The 16,926-nt window shown below is 46.7% G+C and overlaps 1 protein-coding gene and 1 non-coding gene across 2 annotated transcripts; both read left to right on the top strand.

The window, feature by feature from the left end:
* The first annotated feature begins 192 nt into the window (after positions 1 to 192).
* On the top strand, positions 193 to 16,923 carry CCT3 (chaperonin containing TCP1 subunit 3). The gene is made up of 14 exons (XM_075563368.1): positions 193 to 346; positions 2,054 to 2,115; positions 4,281 to 4,331; positions 4,425 to 4,487; positions 4,909 to 5,005; positions 9,128 to 9,245; positions 11,508 to 11,694; positions 12,307 to 12,456; positions 13,329 to 13,461; positions 13,601 to 13,682; positions 14,679 to 14,859; positions 15,231 to 15,476; positions 15,751 to 15,882; positions 16,595 to 16,923. Exons 1-14 carry the CDS (start codon positions 316 to 318, stop codon positions 16,697 to 16,699), a joined length of 1,638 nt encoding a protein of 545 aa, XP_075419483.1. The 5' UTR covers positions 193 to 315; the 3' UTR covers positions 16,700 to 16,923.
* Positions 7,195 to 7,325, top strand: LOC142437683 (small nucleolar RNA SNORA5). Its single transcript, XR_012782219.1, has one exon. It is a non-coding gene; the product is annotated as a small nucleolar RNA SNORA5 (small nucleolar RNA).
* Positions 16,924 to 16,926: the final 3 nt, after the last annotated feature.

The raw sequence follows: 16,926 nt of genomic DNA, 5'->3' as shown, positions 1-16,926 counted from the left end.
GCTTCGCGCCGCACGCGGCCGGGAGCGGCCCCCCTATCGCGCAAGCGCCAGTGCCCTCCCAGTCCCAGCATCGCGCTCTCTCTATCTAGCTTGCCCCGCCGTCCTTGCGTAGGGGGCGGGACTAAGGATGCCATTGGTCTGTTTGGGTGCTGGTCAAGGAAGGGCGTGCGGTGATTGGCGGAGGCCTGAAGGGTAGCGGGTTTAGGTGTAAGCCTTGAGCAGCCAGCGTTTTCGGAGCTTCTCCCTGGTTCTCTCTCTCCAGAAGGTTCTGCCGGTTCCCCTAGCTCAGGGTACCCGGCTCTGCATCGCGCCGCCATGATGGGCCATCGTCCCGTGCTCGTGCTCAGTGAGTCCTGGGGAAGCCGGGGGAGGGCCCCTGATTTCTCTCATCCCTCCGTAGACTTTTCCGTGTACGCCCAACCTCGTCCCGCCCTGGCCCGGCCACGGAGCCTCCCCGCCGTCACCGCCTTTAAGAAGGAGCCCCTTCTCCCGCTTGTCTCGTCTCTCCCTGTAGACTCTTAGCACGCTGTTTACAGACGCACACTGGCACTTTTCCTCGCCGAGATTCTACCTTTCTGTGTCCTCGCCCCTGGGGGCTCCTCTCCACGCCGTGCCCCGCTCCTCACGCTCGGCCCGCGTTCGCTTCCGCCATCCCGATGCACGGTTTTCTAGGGGTAGCTGAGGGGATCGCTGTTCATAAATAGGCCTAGCAGAGTTACAAAGCGACTTTTTCTTTGTAGAACGGTGAGGCTTAAATGGGATAAGTAGCTAAAGTGTTTGAGACAGTCTGGCAAACAGTGGAATCCTTGAACACTTGCCAGTCCTTACTTGTTACTAGCAATTCCTCTCGAATTTCCATTCAGTAACCCCGGTCCCTGAAGTGTCTCCGCTTTCCTCACTGGCCAGGGGATCCCTCCCCCTAACCCTCTGAACTTTCCCCAAACTACAGGACAGGTTTTCGATATACACTCTTGGGGAATAACCCCAATTTCCTCCTGATGAATGAACATAATCCGGGGACCCCATCTGCTGCTTGCCTGACTTGCCGTTTCCCCTCCCTTTCCATCTTCCGTATGTAGAATGTCGTTCAGAACTGTGATCCATTTTTTCTCACCGGGGACGTAACTGTTTCCAGAGAAATTGGACTTTGCCTTGGGAGGGGGGCGCCCTTTCTTCTGGTGGGCTGTAGATCCATGCAGGTTTTTAATTTGAATTGCCTGCCTGTCATCCCTGAGAGTGTTGACATTCGATGGGACTGGATGGAAGGAATGACTGCTGGATTCAAATGTTAAGGGAAATAGATAGAGATAGGTTAGTTGCCTTGCTTTGTCTTCTTTCCATTAAGAGGGCCCCAGCCATGTGTGGTGTGGTTGTGTAGCCCACTCCAGGGCTGCATGAATCCCTGGCATTAGTGGCTGTAACGGATCAGGCTATTAAAATAAGGAGTTGCTTCTTAGGGTAGTGAGTAGTTCACGGAGACATCCTCACTGCCTCCAAGCATGGGGTAACTATATAATTTCTCTTCCAAACTGGCACACGTTTGAGACTAAAGAGACATTCTCATTTATGCTAGGACTGCCCAAGTATGGTTGGTCCCCCAACCAGCAGAACAATGTGAACTCCTAGACTCCCTTTCTTCTAAGCCATGATTCATACTTGGGATCATCAGTCTTTTGAGACTCGTGATAAACTATGAAGGCTCTCCCCCGCCAGAAATGCAGTATTCCCCTTGCCTCTCTGACCTGTGCTTCCCCCTTCCCACTGAGGTACATTTGAGGGTCTCTGGTTATGGGCCCTGCTATTCATACGGGAGTGACCAGGACCCCATGAATTTTGAAACGCTGTGGGTTATTTCCTAGTATCCGGGGCTTGTAGTCAGGAAAGAGGTAAGTGCCCAGATTTATTAACAGTATTTCCTTTTTGAGGTACAACTGAGATGTACTAAGCTGTGCATATTAAAGGGTACATTTGTGAACCTGGTGTGCTTGTTTTAAAGGTCGGGTTGGATAACTTGTGGACACTTTTTTATTTTCTTACCTCTCTCCTGTTTTAGGCCAGAACACAAAGCGTGAATCTGGAAGGAAAGTTCAGTCTGGAAACATCAATGCCGCCAAGGTAACCTGTCTTTGAAGTGTTTGTACTATGGTAACTTGCCCACAGCTGCTCTTCTTAGTAGCTCTACAGTTCTTGTAATGGTGAGTCTCCTAAGGAGCAGCCCTAGTGGTTAAGTGGGCTGCTGAGCAAAAAGCCCGTGGTTCCTTGGGAGGAAGATGAGGCTGGTGCCGTGAGTAGGAGTCATCTCTTAGCACAGTGGGTTTGGTAAGGTAAGATTGCTGTTGAGTTGATTCCAATGCATACTCAAATAAAACCCCACAAACTTGCACCAGTGAGTCAATCCTGACTTATGGTGACCCTATGTAGGATTTCCAAGGCTTTGCAAATGATTACAGGAGTATATAGGCTCCTCTTTCTCCATAAAACCACTGGTGACTTTGAACCACCAACCTTGTAGTTAAAGGTCCAGCACTTACCTGACTGTTCCACCAGGACTTCTTTGTAGACTCTAGAGCAGTGGTTCTCAACCTTCCTAATGCCTCCACTCTAATACAGTTCCTCAGGTTGTGGTGACCCCAACCATAAAATTCTTTTCTTTCTTTTTAAAATCATTTTATTGGGGCTCATATAACTCCTGTCACAATCCATATATCCACCCATTGTGTCAAAAAACTTGTACATTTGTTGCCATCGTCCTCAAAACATTTGCTTTCAGTTTGAGCCCTTGCTATCATCTCTTCATTCCCCCCCCCCCATAAAATTATTTTCATTGCTACTTCATAACTAATTTTGTTACTGTTATGAAAGTAAATTATCTGGTATTCCGGATGTATTTTCATTGTTACAAATTGAACATAATCAACGAATGCATAGTGATTAATCACAAAAACAATATGTAATTATTATGAAAAAATTATTTCTAATGACAAATAAATGAAATTTTGTCTTGAAGCATGGTGTAGCATGGGTAACAGTCTTTACGGTGGGTACTTATATGTGGGCGTATCTGCATGTGACCCGAGCGGGGTGTCGGTTCCTAGGACCATTGGAAGAATGTGTTTTCCGATGGTCTTAGGCAACCCCTTTGAAAGGGTCATTTGACACACACCCCATAAAAAGGGGGGTCACGGTCCCCAGGTTGAGAACCACTGCTGTAGAGTGTGTACTTGAACTAGGAAATGTTGACTATCCAAGTTTGGGGAGTTGAGGGTGGGAAGGTCCTAGCCCCAGTTAGTTTTCACAAACTCAAGTGATCTTTTAGCCTCAATATCATTTTATTGCTGTGTATTTTAATGTGTTTTGCTTGCTTGTCTCCCAGGCTAGACTTGAGTTACTTGAGGTAGAAGGCCTATGTATAAATTCCCTTTTGTATTCCTATTGTCCACTATAGATGTGGGATAGCTATTTGGGTTTGTTTGGTTTTTAAAATCATTTTATTGGGGGCTTGTTCAACTCTTAGCACAATCCATACAGCGATGAGATCAGACATGTTTGTACATGTGTTGCCCTCATTTTCTTCTAGGCATTTACTTTCTATTGAGCCCTCGGTACCAGCTTTTTTCCTCCCCTCTCCCCCCTACCACCCTTATAGCGCCCCCCATAGATTGTACATTGTTATTTTCATCTCTCACACTTACCCCGTCTCCCTTCCCCCATGTTTTCTGTTGTTCTTCCCCCTGTAGAGGGGTGTATGGTTATGTGTCTATCATTGTAATCGGTTCCCCCTTTCTCCCTTCCTCTCCCCCTCTGCCCCCTACCCTTCCGGCATCACCATTCCCACGGCTGGAGTCTGTGTGTCGTGAGCTCCCATCCCTTTCTATACCTCTGTACACGTTCTGGTCTAGTGTGAACTGGGAAGCAGCACTGGGGAGCTATTTGGTTTTTTAATGAAAGAGTGACAGTGGCCCTAGGCTTGGTGGGTGGTGTGGAATACCATGGAGAAGAACACTGACGTGAACTTACAAGTTTTCTGGAATGCTGGGAAGCATTCCAGAGAGCCATTTTCCCTTTACTCGGACAAAAGGTATGTGTGTATGGATAATACAGATATTCACTCTGTGAGCTGTCTGCAGGGCGTGGGGGAGTGGCTAGGCTAGCTACCGAGCGCATGGTCTCAAGTTGTTGTCAACCTTAGTTTTACACGTGTCCTTGATTGAATTAAAGCACTGTACGTTATTGAGGGCCGCTGGCCGCTGGTTTGTGCTTACATGCTTTCTTTCCATTAGACGATTGCTGACATTATCCGGACATGTTTGGGACCCAAGTCCATGATGAAGGTAGGTTTATCTCATCCTAAAGCTCTGCAATTCCAAATGTTCCCTTTCGGTTTTCCAGGGCACCTAAAATAATAACCTTTGCTTTTGTTGTAGATGCTTTTGGACCCAATGGGAGGCATTGTGATGACCAATGATGGCAATGCCATTCTCCGAGAGGTGCACATTTTATTTTGTTTTAAAAATAGTTTATAAATGCAAGGTGGCTTTCAAAAGTTTATGGAAAATTTCTATGTCTTTTAATTCCATTTTTTCCACAACTTTTTGAAGTCCCTCATATAGAATTTGTATAGATATATGCAGATGGTGCTTCCAGTAAGTAAGATAAAAGACGCTCTTCTGCCCTCAGGAGTTCCAGTCATGGAGTTAGCATAATGCCTTTTCCTAAAAGAAAGGCAGGCTCTTGAGAACCCAGTTTGCTTAGGTAGTGTGGGGGCGGGGGGTGCTAGGGTCTTTTAAAAGTCTCTTAGGTGTTGTAAGGAAGTAAGTGTGGAAGCAAGAAGATCAAGAGTTGGTCCAAGTAGAATGGGTGAAGAGTCTAGTGGGGTCCATTTATTGACAGTCTACATTTTCCTTTCAGATTCAAGTTCAGCATCCAGCAGCCAAGTCTATGATTGAAATTAGCCGGACCCAGGATGAAGAGGTTGGAGATGGGACGACATCAGTCATCATTCTTGGTAAGAGGAGAATGGGAGGCAATAAATAAAATGGTATTGAAATGTGAATATTTTTGTGAGAAATGTGTTATATTTTGAGAAGGAAATTCTTTGAATGATCCTGTAACTAAATGAGTGAGTCGCATGTTTACTTTGTATGCACTCTCCCCAATCCCATGTAAATCAGTACAGAGTGGGAGCTGTGCAAATTTAGGGGAACAAACTTAACATTCTTGGCTTTAATGACTAATCTTTTTCTTTCGTGTAGGATCGTAAAAAGATCACTCTCCAGAAAACTTTACATATACTTGGACTGAAAATTGTCACTTGTATAGGTGTCGAAATGATTGTAGCATTCCCCCACCCCACCCCCATTTCCTGGTTTCATTGATTTTTTATTAACGGGGAGTTAACATATGTCATATCACTACGTAATTCAAACGCATCAATTAGAATTGTACAATTGCTACCACAATCAGTTTCCAACATTGTTTCTTTTGCATTTTTTTAAATCTTATTGGGGCTCATAAGGCTCTTATCAGTCTACATACATCAATTGAGCAAAGCACCCTTATACATTCGTTGCACTCGTCATTCTCATAATTCACCTTCCACTTGGGTTCCTGGAATCAGCTCGGTTTCCCTTTTTTTCCCCTGTCCCCCTCCCTCCCCGATCCCACCCCTGGTCCCTTGATAGTTTATAAATAATTATTATATCTTATCTTACACTCCCTGACGTCTCCCCTCACCCGCCTCCCCATTGCCCATCTCCCAGAGAGGAGGTTACACATAGATCTCCGAGATCGGTTCTCCTCTTTTGCATTTTTTAAAAATTGCAGCAACACATTGGTAGAGAACGAGAAAAATACTGTTTTAAATTATTGGATGCAAATTTATAGTGTTGACCCACATGCCTAAGATGATAGAGCCCTTACAACAAAATTATAATAGGATTGTTTTTAAGCAACATCTCAAATTATTTTTATTGCCTTGAGTTGTGTCATCAAAATGAGCTGGGTGGAAATTTGACTTGAATTACTGATCACAGTTCTCTACATTAAAACCAGCTCTTTGGAGTATTGAGAATCATATGGCTGATTGTGAACTTTGAGAGCTCTGGTACTTTACAGTAGTTAGCAGTTGGGCGGTTGAAACAGCCGCCGGTGAGGTTTCCTACTCCTGTGAAGGGTGATTAGCTCACAAGGGCAAGTCTACCCTGTCCTCTAGGGTCAACGTGAATCAGAACTGACTCAAAGGTCAAGGTGAGTTGTTTTGTTTTTAGTTCTGAGCTTTAAAGAGCCCTGGTAGAGTGGTAGGATAGTTGGGCTGATAACCAGGAAAACAAAACCTTCTGTTCCCTTGGCAACCCACAGGGGCAGTTCTGCTCTGCTCATGGGTAGCTGTAAATCACTGTTGACTCAATGGCAGTGAGCTGAGTTCTGAACTTTCAAGAAAAATTTGGATGGCATCTTCATCTTAGAATGAAGTAGGAGAAAAGGCTTTGCACTTAATCTTACCTTTTGATTCATTGTTTCATTTGTAAAATTTAAGGTTAGATACCAGGCAGAATTCTCTGATGTTATATAGTTGAATTTCCTGGAATTAGATACCTGAGTCTAGGTTTTTTAGATTTTAAGGGTGATTAAAAAACCCTAAACTTGAACATACTTAAAGATGCCTTTGTTTCTGTATTACCATTCTAACTTAACAAAGCATATCCTTTTCTAAGTCATCAACTATCTTCTAAAATATCAGTCTTTTGACGTGCATGATAATACTCGGGAACTGGAGTGAAGCGTAGCGTTCAAGCATTTGGACAATTTGAGTGAAGGACTTTTTGCATTAGCATATGTGCATGTCCCATTTAAACTTCTTTAGTGATGTGTGTATGAAAGAAACTGTAAAAAGATGGACTTTATATCACTAATTCCTGACACAGGAAATTCTGCACACTTTTATGGTTGGTCTTTAAGTATAAAGTTTTTCATTTAGGTTTTTAAGTAGTTGTAGTTTGGATCCTTAGATGTTACAGTAATCCGCTGCATGTCAATTTCTCTTCATATAGTTTTCTGTTTTAGAATCTTGGGAAGTTTTGTTTGTTTTCCCCTTGTTTATGTTTATATTTTTAACACTGGTAGCATATTTAGTTAGAACTATCAGGGACCGTAGGTAAGCTTGGGATCGATCTTTGGCCATTTGCAATAGCTCCCTGCAGCTGTGTCAACGCCAGTGCCTGCCTCACCACGGCAGACACCGGCCCAAAGGCTGCCACAGAGACACTAATGCATGGGCCCCGTTCCTCTCTGCTGACGCTCAAGGATCAATTTTGATACAGACATGAAGAAAAAAGTAATAATAGATCAGGTAAGGATGTTTGCTTAGTGAATTTGCTTGTTCAAAGTGTAAAATGTAGAATAATGATGTTGGTTGCCATCAAGTTGGCTCCAAATTGCAACGACCTTATTTATTGTGAGCCCTGGAACCATCTTCATCTTGTCGATGTGTTGCGGTTGGGCTGTTGTGTAGCGCCTTCTGGCATGGGGGCTCATCCTCCAGCAATACACTAGACAATAGTCTGTTGTGATGTGTAAGTTGTTTTGTAAATTGTGGTGAAAACCTATGATACACAATATACACCATTTCAGTAATTTCTCCATGTCCATTTCCATAATTTCTACAAGTCCGTGTGTTGGTTACATAGTTAGCGCTGTAGCCATTCTCACTGCCCTTTTCCAAATAGTTCTGCCACCTTAACAAAGACTCAGTGACCCCTAAACACAAATTACCCCCCAACTCTGATAACTGTTAGTCATTTTGTGTTTTTGTGCAGTTGCTTTTATGTATAAATATGAATTTGTACAGTATTATCTTTTTGAAAATGTTTTTCTTTATAGCTGAGTAGGTCTCACTGTGTGTGTATATATGCATTTTGTCCCCAGTCAACTAGTGATACATTGATTGGACATTTGGGCTATTGTGAATATTGGTGTATAGGTTTTGGCTACTTGTGGGTGCGTAGCTAGGATTGGGGCTGCTGGGTCAGAGAGTGGTTCTTTGTTGAACTTTTGAGACTTGTCAACAGTGGCTGGACCATTTTACAGTGTCTACAACCTTGGCATCTGTTTTCCTGTTGGTGGTTTTTTCTTTATGGATTTAACTCCAAGGTCTACAAACTTGGTGATGGTGGTTTTTAAAATATCATTGCTATTCTGATAAGGAAGGAGCTGGTGGCACTGTGGATTAAGCATTGGGCTGCTAACCACAGACAGGGTCCGGAGTTCAAACCTGTCAACTTCTCTGCAGGAAAATGATGAAGCGCTCTGCTTGCATCAGAATGACAGTCTCAGAAACCCACCCCTGTTAGGGTCACACGAGTTGGCAGCACCTCTGCTGTGGTTACGCTAATGGAAATGAGGTAGTAGCTCCTTGAGTTGTATTTCTAATGGCTCCGTGGATATCACTCCATGTGCTTGTTGGCCATTGAAGGTTTTCTTTGATAAAATGTTCACTTCCTGGCCTGTTTTTTGAATGGGCAGTTTGCTTTACCTTTTTGTTGTTGAGTTGTAAGCGGGTTTTTGTTTTTAAGAATTTATTGGGGGCTCTTACAGCTCTTACAACAATCCATGCATCCATAGTATCTAGCATATTTGTACATAGGTTGCCATCATCATTTTCTAAACATGTACTTTCTATTTGAGCCCTTGGTATCAGCTCCTCTTTTTACCCTCCCTCCCCCACTTCCACCCTTCCTCATGTTCCCTTGATAAATTTTTTTTCATATCTTTTACACTGCCTGCTCTCTCCCTTCCCCCAACACCACCCCCTCTCCCCACATGCCCCTACCCATTGGATGGGTTTTTGTTGTCATTTTTTGGTTTTCACATATACATCAGATAATAGACCATCAGATACAATGTGTGGGTTTTCTTTTCACATTTTTAAGTAATCTGAGTTTCTGATTGGCTAATGTTCTAAAGTGGATTGCCGTTCCTTTTTTCCTGATTGGTGTTAATGTGGAAGTTGTGCTGCAGTCTGTCCACAGCGGGTGGTCTTGCTGGATTAGAAAGACTGTGGCATAGCTTTCAACATAAAGCAGACAGGCCCCAGAGCTGCCAAGGCTGACTTTGTGTTTTCCCTTTTCAGCAGGGGAGATGCTCTCTGTGGCTGAGCACTTCCTAGAGCAGCAGATGCACCCCACAGTGGTGATCGGTGCTTACCGAAGGGCCTTGGAGGACATGATCAGCACCCTTAAGAAAATCAGGTATTGGGAAGCCGGGAAAGTCGGTCTGTTCTTAGAGCCGGGCACTGCGCACGTCAGTGGTTTATATTTTGGTGTTACTTTGTGTGAGGAGTCAGCAAAATGACAAGGGAGTCGTCAGAGGTACACCTTTGGGTCCCTTCTTGACTGGCCCAAACAGTGGAGACGATCAAAGACTCTGCAAAGGACAAATGGGGCACGTGCCCCCAGTCTCCACCCGTCTGAGACCGTGCTCGGCGCCATGCCTGACCACTCGGCGGGCTCACCACGCAGGTCCTGAGGAGAACACGATTTTAAACATCTTTTTAAAAAGAACAGGATTACCAGTCGAATAGAGATTGGTGGAAGAAACCTTAAGACTATGGCCCTTTGACAGTCTTCTAACCTGAAACTGAACCCACCCGCAGAGATGACCTTTCAGCCAAATAGACAAGTGTATAAAGTGAAAAGGAACAGCCGGGAGGAATATACTTCATAGAATAGTCGGCCACATGAGACCAAACTGACAGCGTTTGCCGAAAATCAAGTTTTGCGGACAGGAAGGGGCAGCAACGACGGATGAAGGGCACTGAGGAAGGCGGAGGAGGAGGAGAGCACTGTGGCACTCAGGGTGATTGCAACTGCTGTCACAAAACAGTGGAATTTGTTACACGGGAAAATAACTTGCTCTGGAAACTCTTCACCCCAACTACAATAGAATGTTTTTGTTTGTTGGTTTTAAAGGGAGCTAAAAATAGAAGTCCTGGGAAATGGCAAGCGATGAGAACATAGAGATCTAAAAAAAGCGATCTGAAAAAGAGCTGGGAGCAGGTCTTGAAAATAATCTTTTGCTGCATGTTGTCTGGAAGTTTCCACGTTAGCACTGCCATGGGAAGTCTAGTAAATGAACGTCCCTTCCGAGAGCTCAGAGCCCACCAGAAGCGTGGTGTTACGGAAAGTGCCGTGCGGGATTCCCACTAAAATCCGAAGTCCACCCTCAAAGTGCTGTTTGGAGCCTGTCTCATAACCGAAGATTATGTGTGTATTTGCTAACTGGGCAATTAAAGGAATATAACAGTGCACAATTTTTAACTTTCGAGAATATTCATTAAATCGTGGCATAATGGGAAGTCTCAAAAAGTAGTGCCTATGATTAAAACTTTTTTGTTTAAAAAAAAGAACCGAAGGTTGTTTGTTTTCTTAATACGGTGAGCTCACAGGGCACAGCGGTGCTTAGTAACTTGGTGAGTTTTGTTTGGGTTGCCCGCTGAAGAAATGGCAAGTACATAGTGGTGTCTCTTGTTTAATACTCTTAGCGAATGAAGTGTTTGACGTGAAAAAAAACCGCAACAATGTAGAAAATGTCCAAATTTTTAGTGAGTGTGTGGAGCCGAGTCATTCAGGGCTTCTTTTTGTGTGGTATAAAAATCGCTTCTGTAGATCAGTGTAATTTCACTTAGATAACCCTTTTGGAAAGCTTGCCTCTTCAGATCTGTAACTGAACAACTACTTACTGGTGTTGTGTGTGTCTTGCACTGCTACGGAAGAGCCAGCAGTGGGTGAGCGTTTGGGCTAGATGTTACTCAGTCTCTTAGACTTCTTTTAATGTCCTAAAGACAGTCACACTTGGGCGAGCCAGAACTCAGCGGGACTGTTGACACAGTGCCTTCCTTTGACAGGGCACAGTCTTACGGCCTTTCTAAAGCCCTTTTCATTTCCCTCTGACCGCTTTCTACCTCCCAGGTCCAGCTTCCTCCCCCCCCCCCCCCCGCCCCTTTACCAGACAGAAAGCTAGCGTCTTGTGGGAGTGACCAGCCAAACGCAGTGTCAGTCAATCACCATTTTGCACCATGTATTACAAGTCTCGAGAGACTAGAGGAGTCAGGTGTTCAAGTGAAGTTAGTGCAAACTGGTGGTGACTATCAAGAGGCACTCACAGAATTGGCTGTTAGGGGATAAGATGTCAGACAAAATGTGTCTGGACCAAGTCTTCCAAGGTGGGAGCAGAAGCTAAAGGATAAATTAGTTTTTGCATAACTCTTTGTGAAGAGCTGTCTGATGGGAAAGGAGATTGCGGGGGCATTCTGAATTACCTTCCAGGTGTGGAAGGTAGGGAGGTCTTGAAAGGAAGATGCCTAAGGGTGCCTCACATGCTCCTTTCAGCTCTCCCCAAAGAGCAGATGCCCCAGCCTCTGTGTTGTGGCCAAGGACAGCTAGAGACTGGGAGTTGTCTTTGAGTAGCCCAGATGTCTGCTGAACCTGCTCCCTTTCTCTGTGTATTCCTAGTACCCCTGTCGACATCAATGACCGTGACATGATGCTGAACATCATCAACAGCTCCATCACCACCAAAGCCATCAGTCGGTGGGCCAGCTTGGCTTGCAACATAGCCCTGGATGCGGTTAAAACTGTCCAGTGTGAGGAGAACGGTCGGAAGGAGATTGACATCAAGAAATACGCTAGGGTGGAGAAGGTAAATGCTTCCCGTGTGCTTTGGGAGGAAATAGGTTCAAATCAGAACAAGGGATCTTTGGTTAGAACCAGAAAGAACGCCTAGAAAGCTAAACCCTACAGGGAGGTCAAGGAGAACTCCCAGCCGTGGTGGTGCCTTACCTGCTGCCGCTCCCTACGTCGGATGTGCAAGGCCCAGGGAAAGACTTTTTGGTGTTTCCATGTTTGCACACTTAGCAGGAACTGTCGGGATGTGAATCTTAACAAAAGCTGTATACACGTGGTTCTAATCCGGTCTTGTGTACATTTTAGGACCGCGAAAGGTCTTCAGTAAACCTAAGATAAAAAGTAGTGGTAATGGTTTATAGCCAGTAGGTGGTGCCCAAGCACAAATTTCTGTGAGCTTGTCTTTAAAGGAAGAAGCAACTTGAGCCCTTTTTTTTCAATCTTTTCAAATCTTTGAGCTTCTTTGGGCTCAGCTGACCTCCAAATTGCTGGCATAGCCCCAGACTAGTGTGGTCGCTGGTGAAGGAGAAAATGTGGTTGTAACACTAGGACTGGGTTCCTCATGGAGGAAAGGTACTTGACAAATAAGCGTGGGTCGGAGGTTGAGAAGGTGTCTCCTTTTGCTCAGATACCTGGGGGCATCATTGAAGATTCCTGTGTCTTACGCGGAGTCATGATTAACAAGGATGTGACACATCCTCGGATGCGGCGCTACATCAAGAACCCCCGCATCGTGCTGCTGGACTCCTCTCTGGAGTACAAGAAGGGAGAGAGCCAGGTGAGACTCCTCAGCGTGCCTGTGAGCCACTGGCTCCTAATAGGCTAAGGCACATAATGTACGATAGTTGTGTGCCTGCGCTCTGCATACATTCTCTCTGCTTCATCCACCCTTTAAAAATAGTTGGTATTGACTCTTTATGGGGGAGAGATCGGGAGCTTAGAGAAATTAGGTTACAGACCTGAGATACACAAATCAGGATTTGAACCCGTTGATGGTTTGCCTTCCACATCCAATCACCTTCCCTGGGACATCAGGCGAGAGCATAGGGTTGAAGTCGTTAGCTCTAAGTGCTACAGGAGAACTGCCAGAGGCCACGAGACTCCCAGGCTTCATCCTCAGATGATACAGAGTAACTGACTCATTAAACAAGAATTCAAGAGCCCTGGCGACACAGTGCTCAACTGTGAGGAGAAGTCTGCAATTCCAACCCACGTTTCTAGGAGAAAAGACAGGACGTTCTGCTCCCGCAAAGATGAGAACCTAGGAATCCCCGAGTGGCAGTGGTGGTCTGCCCTATACTGTGCCCACTGAGTCTGAGTTGGCTTGATACTGACAGCAAGAATCAAAGATTTAACCGAAGAACTGAGGCTAAAAATGGTGGATGCAATGGCAGGATGGAGGTAACACTGAATTGGTGGCCAGAGACCTTTCTAGGCCTGCTCCACTGGTTGGCGTGGGACTGAGTTCCTGATGCTTTGTGACGAAACGGAGAGGTTAAACTAGCTGGAAGCTGAACCTATTCTCACTTAAGACTCTGGGATCTGTGAAGACTGGATAATGGGATGTGATCGTTGGAATGGCCTTGAGGAGGTCCTTTACAGCTTAACTGATTGAGTAGTTCCCTAATTTGCTCGTTTTCTTTGCCACAGACCGACATTGAGATCACGCGAGAGGAAGACTTCGCCCGGATCCTGCAAATGGAAGAGGAGTACATCCAGCAGCTCTGTGAGGACATCATCCAGCTGAAGCCCGACGTGGTCATCACGGAAAAGGGCATCTCGGGTAGGCTCCATGGCCCCACCGGCCTCTGAAGAAGTGGAGGGAGGGGTGACTCTTGGTAGAATCTGAGTGCAATGAATGTGTGATGACTAGGGTACGTTGGGAAGGCTCTAGCTTCACACTTCTGCTTTTGGGTTTGCAGATCTAGCTCAGCACTACCTCATGCGGGCCAATATCACAGCCATCCGCAGGGTCCGGAAGACAGATAATAACCGCATCGCGAGGTGAGTCGGCCAGGGCAAAACACTGCTTTTCCCTTCCCGTGGCTGTCAGTGTCGTGTTTGTCTAGCTTAGTCATTGACTCTGTTATCTGGACAACCCTGGGTCAGTTACAGGTGGAAAGAGCCTGGATTGGGCGGTCTCCCACCCCGCCCTCAAGCACTCTAGCCAGCAGTTACCCACTGCCTGAGCCTCTTCTGTGTGGTCCCTACCCTCTCGTGTGCACTTCCTGGGCAATTGTGTAAAAGCCACCTTCTTCCTCGTCCTCTGGGTGATTCTACATGGACTGAGCTGTCATTGTGCGCTTCTTCTGAAGGAGTTTGCCCGAACAGTCTGTACTGGGTGGTTGTGAATACAGGAGCAGAGTCCAGTTCTGTGAGTTTGCATCCTCCACTTGTTTATGTGGCTTTAGGTTGCATCTCCACACCTGCCAATGTCTCTTTACAGATGCCGCCCCTTCTGGCTGTTTTGTTGTTGTTTTAATTGTGAAGAGATAAATAAGTAGACACCGGCCAGTATAGTCATTCCTGCATGTATGATTCAGTGACATTGGTCATACTCGTCATGTTGTGCAACCATGATTACTGCCCTTTTCAAATCATGTTGTCACCATGAACACGATTCAGTGCCCTCCAAGTAAACCATACCCTCCTGTAAACCACCTCTGCCATCCAAGCAACTGCCGACTCCTGGTGGCCCAGGGATAGCCACTGGTGATCTTTTCTCCATACATTCCCTTGTTTTATGTGTACGTGGTATTAGACAGCATTTGTGTGTGTGACAAAATGTATCCAGCAAAACCAAATCTGTTGGAGAAAACTTTGTGTCGGTTTGAAAGTTTCTTCTTCTTTTGGAACCACCCAGCCAGACTCTCAGTGATGTCGAAGTGCTTCCAGCAGTCAGGCGTACCCTTCTCCCTAGCCACAGACCCTGGAGACAAGGGAGACTGGACAGGTAGGTACCTGAGATAATCTGGTTCTTCAACTCCCACCCCCAAATAGAGCTTGTGGGGCCCGGATAGCCAGCAGACCAGAGGAACTGAGAGAAGATGACGTTGGGACAGGAGCAGGCCTCCTGGAAATCAAGAAAATTGGAGATGAGTACTTTACATTCATCACTGAGTGCAAAGACCCCAAGGCCTGCACCATTCTCCTCCGGGGAGCCAGTAAAGAGATTCTTTCGGTGAGTCAGCTGTGGCAGTACAGCACCAGAGAAAATAGGTCATTGCGCATACTCAAAGTTCACCAGGGAACCTCTACGTCTTCCCTTTCCCCCTCAGCCAAAAGACCCACTACACTGCGTATTCTCCTGAAGGACACCCGTGGGAAGGGAAGGCCCCCATAGGGTACAGCTCCAACAGGATCAGTGAAAGCCTAGCTCCACACACTCCTCCCCTACCACTAGTCACAGGTCTCACCTGCCCTGCCTGGGGGAGGCTCTGGGGTCCTTTCTCAGCTCCCTCGTTGGCCTATTAGCCCTGGCTCTCAGGAAGTCGTGTGGTGCCTCTGGTTTGCCCCTCCGTCATCATAGTATGTGTTTGTCTCCCCCCCAAGGAAGTAGAGCGAAACCTCCAGGATGCTATGCAAGTGTGTCGCAACGTCCTCTTGGACCCTCAGCTTGTTCCCGGAGGAGGGGCCTCGGAGATGGCGGTGGCCCATGCACTGACAGAAAAGTCCAAGGCTATGACTGGCGTGGAGCAGTGGCCCTACCGGGCTGTTGCCCAGGCCTTAGAGGTCATCCCTCGGACCCTCATCCAGAACTGTGGGGCCAGCACCATCCGTCTGCTCACCTCCCTTCGCGTGAGTTCCTCCCTCTCGCTCTTGATGCCAGAAGGAAAGCGGTCTGACAGGTCTAAGCTGGTGGTTCCGACCTGTCTGCCCAAGTGTTTCTAGGAGGCTTGTTCTCTTGAAGTCCGTCCCCTGGTCTTTGACTTGCTGCTGTTACTTCATTATATTCCCTGTTCCCTTTCCAATCCAGGCCTGTGGGCATCGTTTTCAACCTGATGTTGCATGCCAGTGGGCTTTCCCCCGTGTTTGTTCTCTCACTTCCTCTGCTTGCTTACTTACCCTGCAGGCCAAGCACACCCAGGAGAACTGTGAGACCTGGGGTGTGAATGGAGAGACCGGTACTTTGGTGGACATGAAAGAGCTGGGCATCTGGGAACCTCTGGCAGTGAAACTACAAACATACAAGACGGCAGTGGAGGTGAGGCAGACTTTCCCCAAACCAGACCATCAGAAGGGTTCAGTCATGGCTGGTGACAGTAACCAGATCCTTTCTGAGTGACATTTTGACCCTGGTAGGAACCAGGTATCAGTGCCTAGCTCAGAGATGGCGGCGGGCCAACATACATCTTAACCCAGACACCCCTGCGTGTTGTTGACCACTAGAGTCAAAATCCCACAGGCAGGCTGTCCCACAATGCTGTTTCCCTTTGCCTTGACTGAACCATTCAAACTGTTTGGGGCCCTGCCCTGAATCTGCTCCTCTTAGGCGCTCCCTCCCACTTGCTCTGATAGGTCCTTTGGTGCTGCGGGCTGGGCCCTGTGCTGCTCGCAGGCAGGTCAGTGCCGCAGACCCAGCAGTTGCTCCACAGGAGGCGGCGGCTGGCTGCTCCTGAATGGAGTGTCCAAAACCTAGGGGGTAGTCCTGCAGGGCCCTGTACTGTCCCTGTGAGTCAGGATGGCCTCGTGGCAGTGGGGGTTTATGACTGTTGTCCTTAGCACATGAACACACAGCACAACATAAGCTGCATCCCTTTTGTTAAGGGAGAACGCAGTTTATAGTCAGGACGCTGAAATGGTAGATTCCACATAAAATGGTAACTTAGTGGGAGGAGCTAGGTGATGTGGTTAAAAGGAAATAAATGTCCTTCTTTTTTCTGCTAACCTCTTTGGGGGCTGTGGTCTTTTCCCAGACGGCAGTCCTGCTGCTGCGGATTGATGACATCGTCTCAGGCCACAAGAAGAAGGGCGATGACCAGAACCGGCAAGGAGGGGCTCCTGATGCTGGCCAGGAGTGAGCGCTGGGCGAGCAGACTCAGCACACAGCCTGCAGCGTCTCCTCCATCCCTGAGCCAGAGGCCAGGGCCACTGTGGACGTCTTTGTTTGGAAGGGGATCAGGTTGAGGGGCAGCCCCCAGTCCCATTCTGTCCCAGCTCAGTTTGCAAAAGGCACTGACAAGTAATTCTCCATTGTCAGCTTCCCATTTAGTTTGCTTCCGATGATTAAATCTAAGTCATTTGAGAC

The sequence above is a fragment of the Tenrec ecaudatus genome, chromosome 1 (genome assembly GCF_050624435.1).
Source record: "Tenrec ecaudatus isolate mTenEca1 chromosome 1, mTenEca1.hap1, whole genome shotgun sequence".
Taxonomy (NCBI): domain Eukaryota; kingdom Metazoa; phylum Chordata; class Mammalia; order Afrosoricida; family Tenrecidae; genus Tenrec; species Tenrec ecaudatus.
This window is presented reverse-complemented; position numbering and strand designations above follow the sequence as displayed.

Excerpts from the sequence above, each read along its gene's own strand:
- CCT3 (XM_075563368.1), top strand. The coding sequence starts at position 316 with ATGATGGGCCATCGTCCCGTGCTCGTGCTCA. Across the intron at positions 11,695-12,306 it reads AATACGCTAGGGTGGAGAAG|ATACCTGGGGGCATCATTGA; the intron begins GTAAATGCTTCC and ends CCTTTTGCTCAG. Across the intron at positions 14,860-15,230 it reads CCAGTAAAGAGATTCTTTCG|GAAGTAGAGCGAAACCTCCA; the intron begins GTGAGTCAGCTG and ends CTCCCCCCCAAG.